Source organism: Zootoca vivipara, chromosome 3 (assembly GCF_965207765.1).
Source record: "Zootoca vivipara chromosome 3, rZooViv2.hap1.1, whole genome shotgun sequence".
Classification (NCBI taxonomy): Eukaryota; Metazoa; Chordata; class Lepidosauria; order Squamata; family Lacertidae; genus Zootoca; species Zootoca vivipara.
Genome location: NC_142586.1, coordinates 86,400,909 through 86,427,299, shown reverse-complemented (window position 1 = coordinate 86,427,299; position 26,391 = coordinate 86,400,909). Strand labels below are relative to the sequence as shown.

At 41.0% G+C, this 26,391-nt stretch overlaps 1 protein-coding gene and 2 non-coding genes across 3 annotated transcripts; all 3 read right to left on the bottom strand.

Moving 5' to 3' along the window:
- Positions 1-26,391, bottom strand: WDR43 (WD repeat domain 43). The gene is made up of 18 exons (XM_035110506.3): positions 26,071-26,391; positions 19,465-19,599; positions 17,165-17,283; positions 15,384-15,504; positions 12,844-12,983; positions 12,476-12,578; positions 12,010-12,074; positions 11,152-11,323; positions 10,689-10,775; positions 8,618-8,752; positions 7,718-7,858; positions 6,599-6,685; positions 5,161-5,192; positions 4,274-4,337; positions 3,060-3,173; positions 2,232-2,301; positions 1,269-1,321; positions 1-1,169 (listed from the first exon to the last, which is right to left on the bottom strand). Exons 1-18 carry the CDS (start codon positions 26,362-26,364, stop codon positions 1,020-1,022), a joined length of 2,082 nt encoding a protein of 693 aa, XP_034966397.1. The 5' UTR covers positions 26,365-26,391; the 3' UTR covers positions 1-1,019.
- Positions 10,171-10,249, bottom strand: LOC118083289 (small nucleolar RNA SNORD53/SNORD92). Its single transcript, XR_004692365.1, has one exon. It is a non-coding gene; the product is annotated as a small nucleolar RNA SNORD53/SNORD92 (small nucleolar RNA).
- On the bottom strand, positions 15,178-15,260 carry LOC118083290 (small nucleolar RNA SNORD53/SNORD92). Its single transcript, XR_004692366.1, has one exon. It is a non-coding gene; the product is annotated as a small nucleolar RNA SNORD53/SNORD92 (small nucleolar RNA).

The following is a 26,391-nucleotide window of genomic DNA, read 5'->3' as shown; positions in this document are numbered from 1 at the left end:
TAAAGGCAATGTATATTTATTCACTTTACAAAGGAGGGCAGTATTTGGTTGCAACAGCTCCAATTATAGACAAATAACTGTACATTATACTGGTTAATGGCTCAAAACCTTTACCCAACCTTGCTCTCAAAAATTGTTCATACCACTTCAGTTTAATTGAATGAATGGCAACCCCTGTTCTGCCCCGAAGATTAAAAATGCATAATAAATGTATACGCATTGTGTTACATTATTCACAAGCATCTGCTCTCTCTTTTCATTTTTTTTTAATCCTTATCCTTCCAAAGATGGACTCTGTCTCTGGGTCAGCATTAAACTTATATACAAGCTCAATTAAAATTAAGAGGTTAGGAACCACCAATGAACCTAATTTTCTTTTGTTTTTCTGAAGTACAAGAAAAGTGACTGATTTTACACACACACACATATAAAAAGTTTGGTTTCAAAAAGAAAATGCTTTGCTCAGCCTGATTGGCATTGTACCACTGCCAAGGCCTAAGTAATTCGGTTATGAGCGAACGGACATGGGCGGAGAGAGAAGAGGAAAAACCATCAACATTAAGGTCTTACAAAAATATTTATTCTCTTCCAAAAAATGTAGCAAGGTGCCAACTGGAAAAGTACTTAACTAAAGAGGGCTAAGGTAGAAGTGGTCTTCATTCCGTCAAAATTTGGAACTGTTCGAACTGAGCTGCAACAAGTTTATCATCCAAAGAGCCTTGGTAAAACTATTTCATTCAAGATGCAAAATGAAATGTCCAGAAAATGGGGAGTAATCTTTGCCTACTATGTAGAAGAAAAATCTTTCACTGTGATCCCAGGAAGTATAGGACAGGCGGTAAAGGAATAAGAAGGCTGGCATTGTTACACATTCTGGGCTTGGAAATACGGTTTCCCAATATGCCGTCACAGCCGTTGGGCCAAGTATTCCTTGTGTGTTGTAAGCGTTTTCAGCGTGGCAGTCCAGAAAGTTTGGGAGGCCAGTTAATAGGGGTTTTCGCCCCCTTTTAAAGCATATGCTATTCTTCTTCACTTTCATTTTCTGGATCCAAATCTGATTCCCCATTGATTTCTTTTTCTATAGCCATTTCTTGTTCATCACCTGAAAGTTCATCTCTTTCATCGTTCTCATCACTTTCCTCTTTCTCATCCTCTTCATCCCAGTTCTCCTGCAGGAGAAGGTGACAAGACACGTGACTACTGTGATCACTTTTAAGAGCCTGACCTCCAAGCGTGGGGAAAGGAACTAATAGGGAGCTTTTACTTACATCTGAATCATTTTCTCCAGCCATCTCATCATCTGAACCTTCCTCTGATGATTCTGTTAGGACAGAACACACGAGGTTTGAGACAGACCTTTCTTCAAATAGATACTAAGAGCATGCATTACTATATGCTAAAAACACTCTTTCGTTGAAGCTATTGTTATATTAGTTCGGAAGATCCAAAGCAATTTTGCTGGCAGGAAAAAAACAGGTTCAGTAGGGTTCAAAGTTTAACACTAGTCCCCAAGCCCTCTTAAAGAAGACTAACATCCTGGTTTCAGCCTGTAACAAGGAATCAAAAACCCCTTTACGCGTTTCATTTGGTTGTAACCCTCACCAAATCCTCTAGTCATTCAGGACCAGAAAACTAGCCACCCAACTTGTAGAATTATTCTGACCAAACATCCAGTTAATCAATGAGAGACACCATTGTTATTTGTCTCTCGACTGCGGCAGTAGCGTTTCAATTTCTGATGGGATATATGCAGTCTGAAGGCTTTATATAAAATCTCCTCCCCTTGTTTAGTCTATGCCATGTCACCTGTCTCCACTAGCCCAAACATCTGCATGTTCAATGGGACACCTGGAAAGGGCTCCTACATGGCTATAATTGTATGCCTGGATGGAAAGATGTTCCTTTTCAGACGTTTTGCTGAACTCGTGAGTACAGAGGACTGGACATGCAATGTTGAACATGGGGCAGCAGGCTCAGTCCAACTCTTCCTTCCATGCACAGACTAATAGTGGAAGCAACTTTTGAGAGCCTGACATGAACACAGCAATAAAACTATTTGAGGCTTAATTCAGCAATGTGGAATCATTCTGTTCCTTACCAATTGCAGTCAATAAGACCAAAATGCTACACACACAACTCTAAATCTGAAACGAAGGGGCCATGGCCTTAACAGAGCACATCTTGTTCCCTGATAGCTCCCAAGGCACCTCCACTTAAGTCCCTTTGCTTACCTTCTTCATACACCAGCTTTGCCGTCTGGTCAACATCAGGCACATCCTGAGCCTGTTCCAATGCAGCAACCTGAAAGGAAATGTATGGCATTAACAGGGGCTGTAGTAATATTTTATAAAATGATGCCATTCTACCACAGGTGTTGAACTTGCATTACTTCATAGAAAGTAAAATGAATTGCGTGCAATTAAAAAGCAGTGCTACTCAGAGAGCTCGTTGTGTTCCTCTTGGAGAAAAGGTTACAATACAAATAAAAGCATGGTGGATGTTTCAAACGATTACATTAAATGTTTGCATCTCTAACACCTGATTCTACCCATATGCTCAGAAATGCTTCTTGAAAATTGTAAGAATTAATGAATGCCCGAAAGTTATCCTTCATTTAGAATAGTATGTTATTGTAATATAAAAATAATCACACATAGACATATATAACATGTCTTTCAAAATATTTCCAAAGGAATATCCTCATTTCTCTGTAAGATCACGAGGAGCCTTCTGGCATCTTAAAGACTCAAGACATTATTGTCACAAAAACTTCCATGGGCTAGAACTTTCTTAGCTGCTCAGATGTGTTCTTCACAGGCCGATCCAATATACTGCAAGATATATTGTCATCAAGATGACAACGTGGGATTTAGTTCTTAACTGCTTATGTCACAACTATTAGCTTTTAAGGAGCAACAGGACTCTGAGAAATACTGTACAGTACTATTAAAATCAATTATTATACCCAGGAGAGTACAAGCCGTGATTCTTGTAATATGTAACATCCCTCCATTCTTACATTCAGTTTTCCTGTGCCCTTACAACCCACTTCAACTCACCTGGGTGACAATAAGGTAGAGCTTCCCATGTAAGCGAGAGAGCTTCTGCAAAGTCTTCACTCTGCTCTCCATTAACTGATACAGCATTCCCAGCTGAGGGACCAGATCCGGCAACTGAGGAACAGGAGGAGGAGGAGGAGAGGGAGAAAGCAATTATCTCTTAACAAGATACATGGGAGCAGTCAACATTTTACCATAACCCCAAGCCAGCTGCAATATTATAAATATTTACGAAAAATATTAAATATACACAGAGTGGTACATGGTTATCTCCCACTTTGACTACTGCAATATGCTCTACGTGGGGCCACCTTTGAAGGTGACTTGGAAACTACAATTAATACAGAATGCGGCAGCTAGACTGGTGTCTGGGAGCAGCCGTTTGGGACCATGTCCTTGTCCTAAAATATCTACATTGGCTCCCAGTATGTTTCCGAACACAATTCAAAGTGTCGGTGTTGACTTTTAAAGCCCTACACAGCATCGGTCCTGTATACCTGAACGAGCGTCTCCACCCCCGCCATTCAGCCCGGACACTGAGATCCAGCTCTGAGGGCCTTCTGGCTGTTTCCGCTCTGAGAGAAATGAAGTTACAGGGAACAAGGCAGAGGGCCTTCTCGGTAGTGACGCTCATCCTGTGGAATGCCCTCCCATCAGATGTCAAAGAGACAACTAATTACTGGGTCTCATCTTCTGAGATATGACCTTCTCTGTGGTGACTCCCTAGTTTTGAAATTCCATTCTGTGGGCATAAGACCTGCAGCATCCGTAATGGTTTTCGGCCATGAAGAAAAACTATTACAGGTACTAAGAATTAGTGTCCAATTCTTCCTTTCTCCCCACCTGATGTTAGATGATGGGCAGGTGGGCATATTTGGACCAAACAGGGAGGCCCGAATAGGCACACAGGTTGGATTAACACCACTAGGTTAATCAATGAGAGACACCGTTGTTATTCATCGCTGGACTGCTGCAGTGGCGTTTCAATTTTTCAAGGTGTGGATCTGCCCAGTGTCTCAATAACAGCACAATTCAGAACTATGGGCAGAACCCAATGTTGCACACGTGAACTTCTAGCTTGCATGCAATGGGGCTTAGCATTAAGAATCAGTGAGCTTTGGGACAGGCACCTATTTAGCAAAGAATTCAGGTCAAACAAATGGGATTGTTGAAGCACGAAGTTGGGATAGAGGAGAACATTTAAGAGTACTTACTGTTGAAAGGTAAGATGCATGTATAGTTAAAACGGACTTTAGCCATCGGACCATTTGTGAGGCACTGGAAAACAAGGAGTAAAAGAGAGTGACCTGCATTTACTGACATGGGCTAGAATAATAATACAAAGCTAGATTCATATCTCAAGATGAAGAACCCAACCCACTTTGCAAAGGGATACAAATGAAGAAACTGTCAGAACTCATGGTGTGCACAATGCACCATCTGCGTAAGCAGTACGGTTCACAGCAGTGGCATTTACATCAGCCCAAAGTGCAGCACGGCCTCGCTTACATCTTATTTTCCCAAAGCAGATGAGGGTGCACATATAAAGCTACCTCAATGCAGAATTATGACCTAACCCAGAATCGCCTCCTCTGACTGTCTTTGGCTCCCCAGGGTGTCAGGCAAAGATCAACCAGGACAGCTCTTAAGTTATTATGTCAGATTTAACCATTCTGTCGTCTTTAATAACTGAGGAATTTGCAATAGTGATAACTAATAGTTTGCCTGAAAGATAAATAAATCAGATGCACATCTGTCTGTGGATGTCACCCAGCCATGCTGCATTCCTTTAAAATGGATACACACTCAAAATGCACATCTGGTGCTACTAACTGAACATTAATGCTCTTTTAAGCACCACTACTGCTGGATCGGGCGACTATCATTTATCACTGTCTAACAGAAGGATGTATCAGAGCTGTTATAAGGAACTTTCCTCCCTTTTAAATATTGACTAGTACAGTTTCAGATGTTTTTATGATCTTTAACTGCTGGTTATGTCTCCTTTAATAGTAACTCTTTTACAGAATTATGTCATATATGTTGACCGCTGCCCTGAGTTGTGCTTTCATATTTAATGAAGAAAAATATCTCTGCTTACCTATATGGGTGCCCTTGCAGCCTTTTTGTGAGCTAAAATGGAATAGAGAAAGCAGGCACAGCTATAACAAGACTGATTTAAAGAGTTTTCTTCAGTAAGGCAAATATAAAATCTCAAGTGTTCAAAACCTTGCTTCGAAATAGGTTTGTAACTCAGCATTCTGTTCCATTTGCTATTTTATTCATTGTCATCATAAAGTAGTTTTTATAGCACTGTTTTGTTACTGGAGCACAAAAAAACCCCAGAAAACAGTGTACTACGTGGCAAACCTGATTGCAAAACCTTATCTATCAACATCAGCTTATTGAAATATTGGTCCATTGGTTAAATGCTGGTTTCAGACTTGCTTTTTTATTTTTACACAAAGGGCTACACAAAGTGAGCCCTTGGTTTAACCAGTGATCATTCAGCAAGTTTGACTATAGTGTGATAACTCTGTTGAACCCTGAGAAAGCAGAATGGAACTTGATATAAAATTCAAAACCATGCACTGCATTCATTTTTAACGGCAAGTTACAACACAATGTGATGTTTCAGTGTTCAGCCGCCATCAGAATAAAAGCCAGTGGGTAAGTTCAAGACAACATGCTGTGGTTTGTGTACAAATCGGTTTGGTTTTTACACACAGCTGTTTACTAGTCTGAACAGAAAAATATAATTTAAAGAGAAACCTCCTGCAAACGAGCAGAGATGGTTCGTAGGGATGGGTTGCGCCAAATTGATTGCCATTTATTATCTGCAATTATGATACATAAGTCTGTTTCTTTATATGTTGTTCTTGGATTTACATGAAGACCAATAAAATTTATTTGGATAGTCTGAACAGCATAACTTCTGTCAAGTAGCACAGCAGCAATATTCTCATCTGAGTATGTCATGGCAGCCATTCCGCTTGGAATAATGTAATGAACTACAGTATATTCCTGCGTATAAGACTACTTTTTAACCCAGGAAAATCTTCTCAAAAGTCAGGGGTCGTCTTATACGCTGGGTCGTATTTCTTATACAGTGAGTATATCCCAAACTCTATATTTTAACTGGAAAAGTTGGGGGTCGTCTTATACGCCGGAATATACGGTATGTTCACTTGTGGTGAAATGCATTCTATGCACAGATATTACTAAGATACAGTGCTGTCTGTTTCCATTTTTCAGAACAACCATTTATTTTACTTCTGGTGCTGCATCAGGTTTTATGTGACAAGAAACTAACGCTTTATTATATATGGTCAAGCCTTTCACATTTCATCAGGAACCTTGTTTTCATAACTGGCTTTCAACTTGACAAGGCACAAAATCTTGAGAACTAAAGGCCACCCCATTTCATATGAACGAGACATACCATTCCAGTTTATGACAAAGCTTGTGTCTGCTTTGCTTAAACTAAGACTCTGGTGTAATGTTGGTATTGTAGTGAATTATAATAAAATATTTCTTACCTCATGCAGCAGAGGAATGACAGAGTACACAGGCATTCTGGCTACTGTTTTCTTTATTATTGCTTCCTTCTTGGTTTGAAGCACTTTCTGTTAAAAGAGGGGAAAGGAAATCAGTGAAAGAACCATATTACTAGCTTATGCTTGGCACCAATGCCCTGTATCAGAAACCAGTGTGGCATACTGGGTAGTGTACTGTAATTCAACTGGTGAAGCCAAAGTTCAAAGTCCCACTCATCAGATGGCCTTGGATTAGTCAGTCAGTCAGAAACACAGCCCTCAGCTAATTTGGTAGAGCATAAGACTTAATCTCAGGGTCATGGATTTGAACCCCATCCTGGGGGAAAATTCCTGCAGTGCAGGGGGTTCTCGTGGTCCCTTCCAACTCTACAATTCTATGAAAATAATGCAAAAACAAGTGGGACCTACAACAAAATCTTTCAATGTGGAGTGGTCATGCTATTAAACTTGTTAGCCATGCTTTCCTCAACACTTGAGTTCCAGCCACCCTCCCACCAGGTTTTCAGTTCATTCCAAACAGCTACTGCATGAATGCACTTCTGCTCATGCAACAGGACTTCACCTTCCCCCCATGCACACCCAAAATCTGCTCTGAAGTATCTCCCAACTCTCCTGAGCAGATTTTGAGGGTGCACAAGGAAGGGTGGTCCCTTTGTGCAAGTGAAATTCCATTCTGCGTGTGCACAATACAGTACTGGATGAAACACTAGGACAGCATTCTGTGGTGACTGAGCAAAATTAGTCCTCATTGGGCTGGTTCCCCCCCCCCCCCAAAGGTTTCTTTTGGTACTTTGTTCCCCAAGTTTACAGTCTCCCCCCTCGTGAAAACATGTGAAACCATTTAAGCAACAGAATTCACTGCCACAACATTGAAAATAGAGGGAACACGTGGGACATGCAACCCTGGAGTGTGGGCAGCTTGCTGCATGAACAGGCATGCAGTAACCAAAGCAAACCCCTCATTTAATTATTTCTATGCTACCATTCTGTAAAGCTCCCAGGGTGACTTACACATAAGCAATACATAAAACCTAATAAATAAAATACTAAATATGGCTATTTGGTACAAGAGGGAGTCTTCCCAATGCTCTTTACACTTACATTTAGTATTTCAGGATCACTGCTTTCCAAACCCTGAACTAAAAGCACTGCGAAATTGTCAGTCTGTGGAAGGCCTCCCGTTGACTGTTTCACTTTCATCACATCAATATCCATTGCACCAAGGCGGTCTTCAATGCTCTCCTATACAGCAAGGAAAAAGTCATTCTTATTTGCACAGCAAGGGGCACTACATACAGGACAATATGCCCATAATTAAGCTTTGTGGTGCTTTTGATGCCACCCGCCGATAAGCCAAATCCCTCTTCATAGCACTACAGTTGCATGTGGAAAGACCAGCCATTCATTAAGCTTAAGGACAGAACAAAATCAAGAGTTAATGGATGACCAGGAAATGGGTTATTCTTTAGAGGTTTTTGCTTGGGAGTGTTGTTGTTACTGTGGTGGATGTTAATTCTTTGTATCTTTAGCTTGTATCTTATGATTTATGTGGAAATTGTTCAATTTGTGTACGCAGACACGGCGCTGCGGGTTGCGAATGTGCCTCCCACACAGATCACGTTCACAACCCGAGGTATGACTGTAGCAATCATTTCCCCATCATCACCACAAAACATACACACAAAGTGGCAATATCTTCACAGGTATATATGCCATTGATGTGGCATACTGGCCAGACACACTGCTTCAACACTGTCCCATGTGAACTGAGAATGTGCCCCAATGCTGCCCTGCAAATGTACACTACAAAGAAAAGCAAAAGGGAAGGCAAAGAATTGAACTTCAAGGAAGCGTATCCCCTATACAGGGATCCCAGAACACAACATGAAAGTTAGTGCACTGAAGAAATATCTAAAGTGCATTCTCCTCCACAGCGTATACTGTACAGTCCTACATGCATGATTGTGCTGTGCATTTATTCTAGGCCAAACATCAATTCACCTCTCTACCAGCTGCAGTAGACTTTCTTTTGGTCTCCATTTTCTCTTTATGAAATGAAGGTTTGATAGCTGCACTATGTCCAGGAAGTCCAGGCACTAGCGTTTTGACTTCTGAGTTGATTATGGGAGTTTTCACCTTTTAAAAAAGAAGAAGAAAAGATATCTGCATTCGTACGAGTACAATTGCCCCCCCTATTTTACACAATAATTTTGATCTTCTTCCAATTTAATTTGCACAACAGATATTTCACTTGAAACCAAAACTGTTCTTTTGAGAGAAAACATACCTGGCAGCTAGTTCGCTATTTAAACAATTTAAACGGTAAGAAAAAGAACAGAAACAAGATACTTACTAAGCAAACAGATCTGCAGGGTTAATACCTAAAATTTAAATTTCATGATCATCTTTAAAATGCACTTTAAAAAAACTCCTCCTAATAACCTGTTGAAATCTCTTGTGCCTTAGGAACTGAAACCCATTATTGCTGGAATGGCAGAACCGCTAATGCCACCATATGCCAGTTCTCAGTTGCCTCGGTACTTTTATTTTAACACCTTTATTAGTGACTTAAACTATACTGGTTGCTTGGAACTCTAAACCATCCTAAGATTCAATGGGCAGCTGCTAGGGAAAGAAAGGCAAGCTCTTTAGCCTAGGCATAGGCAACCTTGGCTCTCCAGATGTTCTGGAACTACAACTCCCATGATCCCTGACCACTGGCCCTGTTAGCTAGGGATCGAGTTGTAGTTCCAAAACATCTGGAGAGCCAAGGCTGCCTATGCCTGCTTTAGCCCCTCCTCCCAGGAAGCATATTAACAGGAGATACAAGGTAGGTAGACTGATCACTCCTTAAGTCATATATGTGGATGGAGGGTATCAAAGGCCAGTAAAAGCATAACAAGTTCTCATGGGATTTTCGTTTGCATTCTTACAGCAAGGTAGCAGAAGCTCTAATGGCCTTCCCACATTTTCTTTTATTCTGCCTGTATTGAGACTTGTGGAAGAGTCTGCCCCCCGCCCCCCTTATGCAATAAAAATCCTTATGCACAACAGTGGGTCCGTGGGCCTTCTTTGAGTAGAACTTAATTGGGTATAACTTTTGAATGATATGGTTATTTTAACATGAATTTGTTTGCAAGAAAAGTCTGCATTTTGGAAATCTCATTTTTCACCAAAGGTCATAAAATGAACCACTGCCATCATCCATGCTCAATTTGTACATGGATAAATATCAAAATAAGCAACAGCTAATAGTACCAGATACATGACAAAAACAGAACTTATACATTTTCAGTAATTACAGGGCAATGCTCTATGCATGTCTACTCAGAATTAAGCCACACTGATTTCCATGGGGCTTATTCCCAAAGATGATTAGATTGCAGCATTAGTTTTGCTCATTAAGCAACACTCATTTGGCTCATTAAGCAACTATCCTGCTTACAATGAGTCTACTCTTTTGGTGGGCTTTGTTTGGCTCCTAATTATAAGGGCTCCTAGAACAGAAAGGCATGCCCCTGTGAGATATACAAATTGCTTTCCACCCGTTAGGTATGCTCAGACAGCCAAGAGAAATGTGTCATCATTGGAATTCAGCAAAAAGCGAAACCAAGATCAAAGTCATCACAGCATACCCGTGGACCCTTAAACTTTCCCTTCCTTTGTGGCTAGCGTAGCAGATGAAGCCCTGTAAGTTCACTGCTAGAAAGCTTACATTCACCCATCTATGCCAATATGCAAGTGGATAAAATATCAAGAAACTGAATACGAAACAGTTTTGTAGGCGTTCTTAAAGACAACATAGACTCTTAACATCATGAATATACACACAGATCCCTCATTTTAAACATATGCACAGCAGAACTGAACTATGTGTGCCAGAGCAATTCTAATGGCTGAAATGTATCTTAGGTTCAAATCACCTTCATAGGACAAAAACACCAGTATATTTTAAAATACATTCTGGGATGCCATCATGCGCTTACCTTTTTTTTTTACTCTATGTATTATAGCAAAGAAACCAACATCTCCATTATGAAAAGCATTACTTAAAAATAGATTTCAATCTTACCTTTGTCACACCCATTTCTGTTTTAAGCATCAATGTCTTCTGAATGTCTCTTACTAAGCACATATGTGACTCTGTAGTATTCACAGGCTACACCAGAGGGAGAAAGAGAGACACAAAAACAGATGTCAATACTTTCACAGGTCAGTAACAGTTTTTAGTCACAGTATCCAAGTAGTTTCAGTAACAGGGAAGACTCTTAAATGAAAGCTTTTTAGGTTGTCCACTTTCCCCAATCATGTAACCTATGTATAAACTAAGCTAACGAAGTTTTAATTGCAACTGAATTGCAAAAACAAGAGGCTATATGAAATACTGAATTTTAATTATGAAGCAAAACCAAAGCTTTCCTGAAATATTACAAGGAGCATCAGATAAAACTCAGCATGAAATAGTAATCATCTCAACTTAGATTCAGATCTGTATCAAGGCATCAACTTTTGAGATTCAAAAAGACATCACATACCACTCTCTCAATGACAGGCTGTAAGGAGTTCCCATACACAAGTAGCAATGATTCCTTATCGGAACAAAATGCAGCTGCTAGAATAGGGATTGGCTTTGGCGTGGCATCACTTCCCTCTCCAGATGTTGCTACCTGGATTGTACATTTTGATGTCAATGGTTTTTTGCAGGACCTGCAAGGAAAGAAGTCTGTTAAATATTTATATTCTGCATACCTGTCTCCGCAGTTTTAAAATCTCTTCACAGTCAAACATGGGAGCAAACCTCACAACCTTCCAAAGCACATTGTACCTACTTTTTACTGCCAATCAAAGCTCAAGCTCAATAATGAATGAGATTAGGCATTAATCTGCATACAATCCTTCATAATTTTTTTTATCCCAGGTTGGTTTGCCTTGATAGAACCAACCAAAGACCATCAAGTAGCCAACCAAATTCTTTGTAGTATGCCATCAACACAACTACCTCAAAGTTTGAATGCTGTAGAGAACTACAGCTACCATGTGCTGAAATGGCAAGGAGAATAAGCCTCAAGTTTGCCATTTTGCTGACAGGTTAACAAAGGCAAGTTATATTTGCCTAAAGTGATAATCAGTGGCAAACCTGAGTACCCCCCCTCAATTTCACAGTCCTCTGCTTCAGTCATTAAAAACAATACAAAAGTACAGCTGAAAGGACTTCTATTAAAGCTCAAATTATAAGACACAAATATTGGGTTGTATTAAAAAGAGTATCCAGTGTTTCAGATACATCCAAACTGAACCTTGCTGCCAACAGAGATTTGCCCCACTACTCTCTTCCATGCTTTGATAAGACAATATTGAAATAGAGATGTGTGTATGTTTAAATATCAACTTACCCATTTAAGATTTGTTCAAATAAGTGCAACTGTCCATCTCTGCATACAACTGCTAGCTTAACTGGCTGAAAAGAAATAATACATCATCAGTTCACAAAAGAACTGCCATATCAATAATTCAGATATTTTCTCTACTTCTATAAATGTGGTCAAATAGTTCAGTTGGTTAGAGTATGGTGCTGATAACATCAAGGTTCAAGGTTCGATCCCTGTATGGAACAGCTGCAAATTCCTGCATTGCAGGGGGCTGGACCAGATGATCCTCAGGGTGCATTTCCAACTCTGATTCTATGAAATGTTCATCAGACACATTTACTATAAATACAACTTAATTATTTAAAATCAAAGTTTATTTTTAATAGCTGCTTTTTAAGTTCTCCAGTTATACAAAATAGATCAGAACTGAGTCAAAATAGTTTCTACACAGTGGCATCAAAAAATCAATATGTAAGTTACATTTCCTTACCTCCTCTTTGCTTTCTGACATTGTCAGGTCGATATGGATTGGCTCATCTGTAGCCATGAAACTCATTACAGCATTTCTTTCTTTCCTGTCTGATCTCACCTGCCTTGAGATATAATAGTGACAAAAATAAGGCAAAAAGAACAAAACAATGACACCACAGTGTAATATAAGCACATGCTCAGAGAACCCTGGAAATTCATTTCTGCACTGAACTGTGAAGGAGTAGAAGCCACATTTTCATTACATCTGTTCACAGCAACTATCCAAAATCTACATATCTGATCATGGAACTTTTTGTGTTTCTAAGTACATTTCATATTTTGGGGTACAAACTGACAACACTGATTGTTAGGGGGAAAGCTACATACCAAACACTGAGTAACCGGTCGTGCACTGCCCCAGATAAGAAATATAGCCCCGTAATTCCATCGAAGGGTTGATTTTCATTGGGAGGCCGTACTGTGACGAACATAAGAGTTGAGACTGCTGTAGCATGCCCTGTGAAATGCTAGAGAAGAAATTTAATTTTAGAAATGAAACCCAATTAAAAAATGTAAGATAAAAGATCTGTTCTACACCCCAGTTCTACCAAAATCAATGGTATTTTCTTACTAGAAAATGAATTTAGGATTACGATGAAAGGCAGCAAGTATTAAAGAAAACCACTTTTAAATCCAATAACAATAAGCTTACAGTCAAACTTCAGTTTACGCCTACCTCTGTTTGCAACCGCTTCAGCGAGCGACCGCCGCGGACCCAGAAGTGTTTACATCCGGGTTCCGCGGCGTCGGATGCACAGAAGCGCTCCATCGGTGCTTCACGCACGCACAGAAGCGTGCCTTCGGGGAGCGACCGCCTCCGCGGAACGGATTGCGGTCGCAAACCAAGGTACCACTGTATATGTATTACAGCAGGAGTTGTAAGTCTTGTGTTTGGGATAAATATCGGGGTGGCACTCTGGGTTAAACCACAAAGCCTAGGGCTTGCCGATCAGAAGGTCGGCGGTTTGAATCCCCGCAACGGGGTGAGCTCCCGTTGCTTGGTCCCTGCTCCTGCCAACCTAGCAGTTCAAAAGCACATCAAAGTGCAAGTAGAAAAATAAGTACCGCTCCGGCGGGAAGGTAAACAGCGTTTCCGTGTGCTGCTCTGGTTCGCCAGAAGTGGCTTAGTCATGCTGGCCATATGACACGGAAGCTGTACGCCAGCTCCCTCGGCCAATACAGCGAGATGAGCGCCGCAACCCCAGAGTCATCCATGACTGGACCTAATGGTCAGGGGTCCCTTTACCTTTACCTATTGCAGCAGAAGTTGTAAGTCTTGTGTTTGGGATAAATGAAGAGGTGAACTGGTAACGATGTTTTTTATCCAAAAAAGAAATGATGTTCTTTTGTGAGCTTGAGCAAGTCATTTTAAGAATGTATTTCAGTACAATAGATCATTATCTCATGATGTTATTGCTTTCTATTTCTCCAATCATTAATCTTTCCATAAGAGTTAATCTATTCCATCTTTCTGTAGAGCTTCCCAGAAAGGCAATATAAAAAGTGTCAGGTTCAACAATCAAAGAGGATCCTTAGAATAGTAGGAAACCTATTACAAATTAGTTTTGCATAATAATGCATTACTGTACAGTGTCTAGGGGTGGGAGGGACAGGCGGCTTGTCATTCTCATGTGCTCAAAGGTACTATATTTCTGCATGTAACAGAATCATTTTTCCAGAGTTAGTGGAAAAATAAATACAGGGTAATCGTTGGTCAGTGTGCTTCAAAAGAAACAAACTTATAGGTCTGGATATATCCGTCATTTGATAAGGACCTATCCAAATCTACCTTAGGAACTAAGACATAACTAAGTGGAAAAAGGCTTCGAGCTCATCAGCTCAACAATATACAGGTGAAACTCGGAAAATTAGAATATCGTCGAAAAGTGCATTTATTTCAGTAATGCAGCTTTTTATTTATTTATTTTTTTAATTTTTTACAAATGCTTTCTTTTGGAAACTCCACAGTAATAAAACAAATAGTTACAATAATACAAAAATAAACATCGCTATTACATTTCATTAATTACATTCCATTTATAATTGACCTGCCTAACGACAAATAATTACAATTACAACAAATAAAGGCTTGACATATCTTGCTTTGCATGTCATGCATCTATCTCATATATTGGTTTCACCTTTTAAGTTCCATTACTGAAATAAATGCACTTCTTGACGATATTCTAATTTTCCGAGTTTCACATGTAAATTGATGTTAGACTGGGAACCACCTTAGAAAGCTTTAGACAAACTATTGTTGTATAAGGCAATCAATGGCTATTTTTCTCACTTCCTGCTTATAAGCTTCCTATAGGTACCTGGTTGGTCTCAGTGGGAAACAGAACCCTGGACCAGACAGGACTTTGGTCTACTCTAGCATTACACTTATGTTATGTTTAACTATGTTATGTTTGTGTGTAATGAGGCTGATGGAAGGAGACTTCCCTGTCCACTGTTTCCCATGGCAGCACACCAAAAAAGACTCTTCCAAAGGTTGGGAGACCCCACAAAATCAAGCAAACATAACATCTGAGATTGAGAGTAGACAAGAGACTTCTTCTGGATCAAAGAGCCTTTAGTCTGCTTAGGGACACCCCTGGATACAACTCTATGCTTTTTCCATAATGCAGGTGTAATTTGGTGAACAGGCTGCTGGCAGTGCTCAGACACAGCCAAGGAATCTCATGTCCTCATTCAACTGTCAGCCAGTAGAAACCACATTGACAGTATCATCACTGCAAACCTTCCAGCAAACCTCTATCTTAAATTATATTACTTAAACAGGATGAAGTGAAGCAACTCAGTTCACAGTAAGAAGTTAGCAATCTTCCCTATGTTCTTATTTACCCCAAGCGAATACTTACCCTGTAGACTTCCTTGGTCTCCAGGTCCCACAATTTGATAGATCGACCAGCTGACAGAAGCATCTTTCCATCAGGACTGATGCACAGTGAGCTAACACTGCTGTTATCTCCTTTCCATTTGCTAGAAAGTTTCAGAAGAATGGGAAGAACAGTGAGCACAGCCCTGGCAAGTGTACATACCATTGCAAAAATAAAGCAGGGGACATTTAAAACAATCGAATTCTGTAGCCTCAAAACATTTGTTTCAAGAGTGTTAAATGTGCCATGGGAAGTGATTTGCAAGAAATATTAAAATTACCAATAAAAACAGTTAAAAGCAAGTAATTAAAGCATTTAAAAGATCAAAACACATCAGCATCTATGTATCTGGACAGGCTTGCCTAAACAAAAATATTTTAAGCAGGCATCAAAAAGAATACAGTGAAGGAACCTGCCTGGTATCAACAGGCAGGGAGTTCCAAAGTGTAGGTGCTGCCACACTGTAGAATGAGTATTATGTGGCACCTGTAACAGAACCAGGTCCATAGATCAAAGCAGTTGAGTGGAAATGTATAAGGTATGGTAATCCTGAAAGTAAACTGGTCCCAAGCTGTTAATGTTAAGGGTTTTATATGCCAATAGTGTGTGTGTGTGTGTGTGTGTGTGTGTCTTAAATATATAAATGTGCATATAGCTTTTCAGGGCTCATCAGGACTGTGCCAGCCCAGCCCACGCAAATATTGGCCTTCTTATTTGTAACAGCTTAAGAGAGACCTAAACAACTGGACTCTGGGCATTTGTACGCTAACATATACAGGCAACCTCCGATTTGCATGTGGGTTGCATCCCAGGTAATTGTGTGTGATGGTGAAGTGTGCATAAATCCAAGCCGACCCCTTTTCTGGCCACTTCCGAGTTGCCATGATGCACGGGTGCATGGCCACACATCAACTGGACGTGCATCAACTGGTTGTTGCTTGTATGCCAAGTGCAACATGTACTGGTAAATGTTAGGCTAGAGCAGGAATGGCAACGCAATTATGTGTAAGGTCTGCAAATCTGCATAAGGCTTCCAGTATTCCAAATCATATATATTTTGGTTTAGCCATTCCTTGTAGAAGCTCAATAACTTCAGAGAAACCAGAAGAAATAAGTGAGGAAGAAACATCCCCTTTTTGCAAATGGACAACTTGATCAAAACAGGAAGTATCCTATTACGTTTGCATGCTTTAATCTTCAGAAAATGTGCTTTAATAACCAAAACAGCTAAATAGACCTTGTGCTTTATCCTGCCCACCCCTTTAAGAAACTTTAAAGTGCTGAGCTTCTTCTGAATCCAGGAAATACTCCCAAAGACAGAGTTTAAATGTGGCTATCTGAAATAAAGTCAGATTCACTCCTGTAATAACATCAGTAGTGATATTATCACTGTACAGCTATAAACACCTCCAGGCACCTGCAACATCTCATCTCTCATATACCTATGATTTTTATCTCATGTTCTCTACACTGAATGTGCTCCCTGATTACAACTAAAATAACTCACAAATAAATCCTTGTAGCAGCAAAACAACCTAGTGTCCACACAGCAGCCACCAATTTAATTGCTACATAAAGTAAAGGCCTTAAGCTCCCCAACTTGAAGGAGAATTCTTACTGCATGCACATTATAATATAGAGGAAATAATTTGCTGCAGAAAATATGCCATATTTTTCAAATGTCTTAAACCTCCATGTGTGGCATCTACTCCAGCAATAAAGCCTCTGTAGTTGTTTTGTGTTGCTTTTAAAACCAGACTCACCATTTCACTTTGCACGTCTGTGTGTTCCATTCCACAATGTGTTTGTCATCTGAACAGCTATATAAGCAGCCATTGTCCTGGTGCCACCGTACACAGTTTATTTTACTGTCATGACCACTCTAGATGAAAAGAAAAGGTTATTAGCAAGTAACATCGCTTCCTTAGTGGGGTTAGATCAATCTCTGCTACCCTTCTGTGGCCACCTCAGGACTTTTGTAATAACATTTGTCACTGGGGCGCTTGTGGATTACTCTGTGCTCTATCATTCACGCCCAGTAACTTCATGCTTAGGACAAACTTCTTCAGGACAAAGTAGTGGAAAACACATGGCTTTGTTAGCCAGGGTTGAACTAGACATAGCAGCAGCAGGCAGACCATGTTTGAACACAGATCCATCACAAAGAAAGAGGTGGGATATTTTTAAACAGCAAAAGGAGAACACTGCTTAGAAGGGCACAGCTCTTCCTGCACCCACAACATTTCTCCCACAAACTTTCTCTCCAGGTATTGGCCAAGGACAAAAGCTGTGAAAAGTTGTAGAGGTAAGCTGTGGTCAGAGCAAGAGCTCTGCACTCACCTACATGCCCACTGCCACCAAAAGGAGCTGCCCACCCCCAGGTTTTTCTACTAACCCAGTGTGCCAGGATTAGCCAGTGCATGGACCCCTGATGCCATGATGGGGATTTCCCTCCTCCCCCAAAATCCTCTCTGGAGAGTCAGGAGAACCCCTAGAACAGTGCATTGGGGGGGGGATACCTCTGTCAGGTGAGCAGAAATGCTTGCACTGACAGATCATAACAGTGCAATGCTGGATTCCAACCATGGGTTCGTGGGTTATAGTTTGAACCTATTTGAAGTCTGGCCCTTCATAGTTATTCATATTTTATGAATTCGTGTTAATTCTCTGAGCTTGATAATGACTTTCGATTTTTATCCTATTTCCAACTAGGGGCTATTCAAGTATTATTAGTATTAGTAGCAGCAGCAACAGCAGCAGCAGCAGCACCGTCATTTATTATTGTTGTTGCATTTATATCTCACCCTTTTCTCCAAGAAGCTCAAGGTGACAAACATGGTTCTCCCATTCCTAATTTAATCCCCACAATAACCCTGTGAGGTAGGTTAGGTTGAGAAGCCGTTAATTTTCCTCGTCCAACTACTGTCTCTATCCCAGGTAACACCATGCCCAATGAAAAAATCTGAAGAGCCCAACAGCTTGCCACATTCTTCTGACTTTTTGGGTTGGTACTAATAAAGGTGTTATCTAAGAGTGGGCTTTGGAGGGTCTTATGGACTAACAGGACTATATCCTTGTTTTTAATTGTTTGAGTACCATACCTCTTTCCTGAGTTGTCCCATAATCACTACATCTAGTCATACAAAACATGTGTCCACTCTCTCATGCTCTTCTACTTTTTAAGTTCTCCCTGAATCATTTTAAGAATGGGGCTCTACAGCATACCATGACATGAGGATCTGCAGAAACCCCTCTAGCAACTGGACAGAAGATGCAGAAAATGTACCATTTTCAAATGTGCCTTCAAAAATTGCACAATAAAAGCCACAGCAAGGAATTACAAACTGTGGCTTCGAGTGTAAACCTAGGAAAACTGTGAAAAGTGGTGGGGCAGATTAAAATGACTAACAGGTAACATCGAATTACATCACATAATTGGCAGGCGGGCAAAGATCGCTAGAAACAGCCCAGCAGGCCAAAGGTTCCCCATTGTGGGTACCTGAACTTGCTTACTACTGACATATTGAGGAGGTGTGAATATTTTGTGCATTTGTATAACATTTCTAATCATCCTCCGAAACTGTTTACCTTTTGGTAACTGCAGCCCAGCAGAAATGCATGATGCACTAATATACATGTTAAAAAAACACAGGTACACCAAGAGAGATCCTTCAGACACATTGTAATTTACCCGAATATTATAACTTCCCATATTTTCAGTCAAATACAGGGAAGTAAATTCTTTTACAAAATCTAAATAAGTTACTTATGAAGGACTTTGTTAATTTCAAGTAAAATTCATATAAGCAGCACACTGTCAGAGCTGCATGAAATTTGGGTAATTTATTCGGTTATCTTCTGTCACGCATTTCAACAAAAACACAGGCATTTCAGGTTCCCATGACACCTTGCAGGTTTTACAAATTCCGTTTCTAACTGCATCAATGCTTGAACCATTTTACGTGAGTTATGATCAAGCTACTCTAATAACACCTATGTTAAGAAAAATACAATTAATTTTAGTTGTAGAAAAACATTGAATGTTGTTGCAAGTAATACTTACTAGTTTACTCTGTAATTCGCCTCTTATTGTGCTGTATAACAAAATGCTGCCAACTGCAGTACCAATAGCCAAAAGATCTAACTGTTCACCTGCTTCTGCAGCTTCAGATTTCCTCTTCTTTCTCTGAGGGCCTTCCTGTAAAGCAATCAAATGAAGACAAAAGAAAGAAATAGTCTGGTTGGCTATATTAAATTACAGTTTTACAGGCAAGGTCAGGGATAACCAATGTGGTGCCCTCCAGGTGAAGCTGTAGTCCAATTCGCATCTTTCCTGACCATGCTAATAAGAGTTGTAGTTCAACACCTGGAGGGCTCCAGTTCAACACCTGGAGGGCAACCTATACTCAGTATTAAGTATTGCCTTTATTCCAGTAAGGGCCATGTTCAAGCGCAAGTTCAAAAACACACATTTTGCTTTCCCCATCTCCAAAACAAGCTAAAAATATTCTGCAAAATCTCTCTCCCAGCCACATAAAGAGGAAGGCATCATCTTCAATTTATTCATTTAAAAAGATTATGCCAAAAGTATGGTATTCACTTAAGTCTACAAAAAGAGCTAATACGAATTAACAGGCAATGTTGTTCTTAACTGCCACCTTTAAAAAAATTGGGCCACAACTCAAATCATTCCAATCTAGTTATGCTTTTACAGTATTAACTCAGGAAGATTGTCTCACCAAGTAAACAATGGACAGCCATTTTTGCTATAGTTTCATTATTTTAACTGATTTTCTATCTTCCTTTTTCTTCCAGCAGCCTGTAGGAACCCCTCCCCTCTTTTTTCACTTGTTTCTCTGAATCTCTTTATTAACACCCCACCCCCAGTGCGCTCTGCTCTCCCCATCCTCTTTGTAGTATGCATGTGGTTTCCCTCTCTGCTACAGTTCGCTCACAACACTAAGCCAAACCATGGCTTAGCGTGGTTTTCCCAGAGAGGAAACTGTCACTGCTGCACTCCTCTCCCAATTCTGCTGCCACCATGCTACCATGGTTTGGCTTAGTTCATCATCCAAACCACAAGCTTGTAACCAATAACCAAGGTTTTTTCCCCTTAATTTACCTGGAATGAGACAAACCACAAATGTGAGTTTCGACAACATACTAAGCCAAACCATGGCATAGCTCTGGGCAGCACAGCAGGACAAGGGCATGAGTGCAGTGGCTGTGGTTTCTTCACTGGGGATCCGCACGCGTGGCGAAAAAGACTTCCTGGGTTGTCGACTTCGGAAGTCGAGGCAGAGGGCCTTCTCGGTAGTGGCACCCACCCTGTGGAATGCCCTCCCACCAGAGGTCAAAGAGAACAACAATTACCAGACCTTTAGAAGGCATCTCAAGGCAGCCCTGTTTAGGGAAGCTTTTAATGTTTGATTTCTGTATTTTAATGTTTTGTTGGAAGCCGCCCAGAGTGGCTGGGGGAACCCGGCCAGATGGGCAGGATATAAATATATTATTATTATTATTATTATTATTATTATTATTATTATTAGGATGTCGAGGTACCACTATACTGTGAACTAGACAACCACACAAAGAGCATATTTGATTTCTCACCTATAAACTCACTAAGATGATTCTTTCTGAACGGATAGCATGAAAACCTGAAGTCTACTTTCTTAAACTTATTTTAGGTTTGTTTTGAATTAAGCTTTGCATAAGCCACAAGAACAAACTTTGGTTTCTGGCACCTAAAGTAGAAAGGAGAACCAAAAACACATACATATCACTTATATGTCTCTCTCTCTCTCTCTCTGTGTGTGTGTGTGTACACACACTCACACACACACACACACACGTGTACATCATTTAAAATCTTACTTATAAATTAACATCTACAACCACACTAACCTTGTTGAACTACAAGTCCCATGATCCCTGACCACCGGCCATCCTAGTTGGGGATGATTAATCCAACAACATCTGGAGGGCCTAGGTTGACTATCTGTGACATAAATGGTCGTTTGCTTCCAAATCAGAATTGGAACCATTTACAGCTCAGCTTCTGATTGTGTTTTAGAATCCTACTACGATTCATACAAACCATTTTTGACTGTTTCAGACACTGCAGTGAATCACAATATGTCTGAATCAGGATGTGAGGAAAGGAATCAGAGTGTGGTCTGAGTATGTGTGTGTAGCTTTAACAATTGTACCAATTGCTACAGTAATTTCATTTAATATTTCAAAAAAAACCCACCTACACACAAAACAGCTCTCCACTAAATAATTATACCTTTCCATGCATAAATTCAGATTTCCCTATACTAGAAGATTTGTCAACAAATTTAGTAAGCATTTGGGTTCTTAATTCTAAGGTTACAAGTACAGTGGTACCTCTACTTAGGAATTTAATGCGTTCCGAACGCACATTTGTAAGTCGAAAAAAATTGTAAGTCGAATCCCATAGGAATGCATTGGGAGAAAAAAATTGTAAGTCGAAGCAACCCTATCTAAAAATTCGTAAGTAGAAAAAATCCTATCTAAACTGCATCCAAGATGGCGGACAGAGCTCCGTTTGTAAGTAGAAACATTCGTAAGTAGTTACTCGTAAGTAGAGGTACCACTGTAAATCATATTGAAAGAAATACTGATTTCAAAAGCCAACACTGTCAGTTTTACAGATGTCAAGGCTTTTTGGAATCAATGTTATCTAAACAGTTACATTTCTTTCTCTCTGCAGACCACTGGTTTTTTTACAGGTCTCAAATTTACAGTATTAAGATCTTGGAGAAAAAACAACTTACTCCTGATCAAACTGAGCATGGACAGAAGAAAGTAAGTACCCTGAACTATAGACTGCCCAGGTTGTGTTGAATGCTGCCAGGAAATCTGCTTTCTGTTTTATACTCATCTCCAGGACATTCTTAAGGACGCAGGCGGCGCTGTGGGTTAAACCACTGAGCCTAGGGCTTGCCGATCAGAAGGTCGGAAGTTCGAATCCCCGCGACGGGGTGAACTCCCGTTGCTCGGTCCCAGCTCCTGCCAACCCAGCAGCTTGAAAGCACATCAAAGTGCAAGTAGATAAATAGGTACCACTACAGCGGGAAGGTAAATGGTGTTTCAGTGTGCTACTCTGGTTCGCCAGAAGCAGCTTTGTCATGCTGGCCACATGACCTGGAAGCTGTACGCCGGCTCCCTCATCCAATACAGCGAAGATGAGCGCCACAACCCCAGTGTCGGTCATGACTGGACCTAATGGTCAGGGGTCCTTTTACCTTTTAGGACATTCTTGGTCTTTGTAGCAAGCCTTCCCTCTCAAAAATGTGTAGCCCTTTTTAATACATTAAAAGGTGCTGAGGAATGTGTGATGTTACAATATATAGATAAGCTTCATGTGAATAGAGGTGTTTTAGCACATGAATTCTTCTGATTTTTCAACATCCGAAAGGAAAACCGTTGCGGTTTAGATGGGGTTTTCTCGACTTACGAATTTTAGATGCGGTTTACTCGACTTACAAATTTTTCTGTTTCCAATGCATTCCTATGGGAAACCGCTTTTTTCAACTTACAATTTTTTCGACCTACAAATGTGCATTCAGAACGGATTAAATTCGTAAGTCGAGGGACCACTGTAATATGAGCAACATGAATGCTTCAAACAAGGGTGTTTTAGTTCTGCAACATTTTGAACAGAACTGGCTAACAAATGGAAACAAAGTTTATGTCTGTACTTTACACTGACTTATATGTGATCACAGGGAAAATGTGCACTAAATTTCTTCTTTCAAAATCGCACTCCCACTTGTTACAAGACTAGCAGTAACTTTGCTGCATTCCTTGTAAAACCAAGATAAAAAGGAAACTCTTGTAAGTTTGTGAATGATGTGGTGATATAGAAAAAGCGGCCTCAATTTATTTGTTCACATATCAGATTTAGTACAAAGAGCTCACAAGGCCACTGTTCCACTGGGATCAATACTGAGCAACTGATGGAATGTTTAGAAAATATCTGAACTAACAGAAAAAGCAGGCTATAAATAAAATTGTAAATTAGGACACCAAGGCTACATCCTATACACATTTAATAGGACTTAAATTTGAATAAAGAGGGATGGGATTTTGCTGAAAAACACCCATGTGCCAAATGAGGACAACTGTTGCAGCACAAGGCTACAACCTTCAAAAGCAAACTTTGAAGCAATCCTTACAACCCTGTGAGGTAGGTTAAGAGGCTGTGACTGGCCAAGGGTCCACCCCTGTGAGCTTCATGACTGAATGGGGATTTCAACCCTGATCTCCTAAGTCCTAGTCTGACACTTTAACTACTAATACCACACTGGCTTCCCAGAGTACTTCTGCTATGAGGCAGCTATATAAATTAGGTAGGTAAATAAATAAATGTGGGGAAAGCAAAACGTCAGAGAAGGATCTGAAATATTTTCCTTGAAACATGAATTTGCCTTATTCTGCATTGTTTTGAGATTTGAGACTTTCCCCCTTTAAAACAAAGCAGTATACTGGTTGTAATACCATCAGATTAACAAAATGTTTAAGGTGGATAATAAAAACACAGGTTTGCAAATAGAAAAGTCCAGATTGGAATCGGAATTGTTAGAGACAAACAGTAAAAATCTATCCAAGATGTATAACTTGTTGTTGGAGTGGCATATGAAGGATGAACAAGTGAAATTGGTAATGATAGGATGGGCTAAAGATGTGGGGCATAATAAGTTTACTGCATCTACTGCTTTGAGAGAAAATATAATGAAGATTATATTTAAAGGGAAATTCCCTCATGCTGAATAGGCTTCCGCGCGAGAAAAGGGAAAACTAGACAGCTATGCTTCTGGGAAAATATTTATAATGAGATGAAAATATTTATAATGAGGTACCACTGTATTTGAAAAAAAATTGTAATATTTAAAATTGCTAGGGAAATATTTATAGGTTTTCGGAATTTGCATAGGATATAGGTTAAATTACAACACATTTGTAAAAGAATTAATGTATAAGAAGTTAATAATAATAATAATTTATTATTTATACCCCGCCCATCTGGCCAGGTTCCCCCAGCCAATCTGGGCGGCTTCCAACAAAATATTAAAATACAGAAATCCATCAAACATTAAAAGCTTCCCTAAACAGGGCTGGTTAGTCCTTAGAACAGGTTAGTCCTTAGAAACTGCCAAATAAGATAAAGAAAATGAAATTCAGAAGGGGGGATTGGGGGAAGTCATATATGGATGTAAAGAAAAGTTATGATGTTGTAAGAAGAATTTTTTGTATTTGTTTTTGCAATATATATATATATATATATATATATATACACATACATATATATATAACATGAATAAAAATTATTTAAAATAAATAAATAAAACAAAGCAGAACTGTATAGGAATGAAAATATTAGCAAAAATAATAAATCTCATTGCCAAAAAAGGTGCCTAGACATTCTGTTGTGGCGACCGTAACCTAGGTTTAAGGTGCCATTTGGCGATTAGCTTCTATATCTCTTACATGCCTTGTCATTTATCCTTACTCTCACTAAATAATTTGAGATGTACAGGGACTAGTTTGACACCCCTACAGGGATCAATCACCCACTGGAGTGGATTCATTTGCACAGGATGAAGTAAAGGGGTGCACAGAGGGCCATAACCAGGGCAGCCCTACATCCTCTGTTACCAGCTATTACTCCTAACTTGATCTGGGGGATGGGGATTTATTTCTTAGTATCACTGGAGTGGGATAGCATTATGAAGACTGGCTTCCTATACACAGAGAGGGAGAGACTTACACAAACCATCTTTGGCATCATCTCTGGACTCAGGGACTGAATTAGGAAGGGGGTGTGTGAGCCATACCTCAGTGGTTCCACCGCTTGCTTTTCATGCAAACCACCCCAAATTCAGCCCCCGACACCTCTCAGTGGAGTTTAGGAAACCTCCTGCGTGAAACTTGAAAAGCTACTCCCAGAGTGCAGATGTTTTTTGGTTTTTTTTAAAATTGGAATAAAGTAGCTCCCTGAGTTACTAACTTGAGATCTTGTTTACAGCTGGGGGGGGGGGGAAGAGCACCAAGAGCTTCTTTACAGACCGAGGTTAGGCTACCTAGTCAAGGCCAGGATGCGGTTTCGCCCTGGTGGCGCAGATTCCACTCGCACGGGGCGCAAACTCCTCTCTGCCAGCCACCATGCGACGGCCTCGGGGCGGAGCCACAGCGGAACACATGTGCCTCAGCTGCGGCCCAAGGAAACCCTGGTGGTGGACGGGGCCCGCTAGAGCAGAAATCCTCAAACCCCCTCCCCAAAAAAAAATTGGGGAAAGAGGAGGAAAACCCCACTCACCCACTATCGCAAAACCACTACACCCCCTACGCGGCCAGGCCAAAAAGCGCTGCTTTTTCCGCTTGGGCACCCGAGGCCCAGCCGCACGTGAGGAAGAAGCAAGGCTCGCTGCTGCTTCGGCCTGGGTTTTTTTTCTGGGGGGTAGGGGAGGCCTCTCATTTCCTGCCTCCCCCCTCATTCCCTCCCCGCGAGGACTGACAGGCTTCCTCCCGTCGGAGGAGGCGACGAAGGCAGCGCACACACGGCCAGGGGGGGAAGGAGGCCCAGTCTCCCCATCCCGTCCCGCTCCGACCCCCTTCAGCCCTGGGGGGACGGGGATACCTTGCTGGGCGACGGGCGGCCTCCTCCTCCTGCTCCCGGCGGCGCCCAAGCCAGGCAGGTGCAGGCGGCGCTGAGGTGGGCAGAGGGCACGTACTCGTGGTGCAGGCGGCCGCTGCCCGTCTCCCACACGCGGAGCCGCCCGTCGGGCCCCGAGAGAGCCACCAAAGGCCGCCCGCCGGGGGAGAAGGCGCACGGGGCCGCCGCCGCGAAGACCGGCAGCGCGCCGGTGGGGGCCGCCGCCACGGCCGAGGCCTCTCCTCTCGAGCATGCTCCTGCCGCTGACGCCGACGCCATGGCGCTAGCTCGCTCGCTCCCTCACTC

Excerpts from the sequence above, each read along its gene's own strand:
- WDR43 (XM_035110506.3), bottom strand. The coding sequence starts at position 26,364 with ATGGCGTCGGCGTCAGCGGCAGGAGCATGCTCGAGAGGAGAGGCCTCG. Across the intron at positions 17,284-19,464 it reads GCGAATTACAGAGTAAACTA|AGTGGTCATGACAGTAAAAT; the intron begins GTAAGTATTACT and ends CTTTTCATCTAG. Across the intron at positions 4,338-5,160 it reads CTGCAAGGGCACCCATATAG|TGCCTCACAAATGGTCCGAT; the intron begins GTAAGCAGAGAT and ends CTTGTTTTCCAG.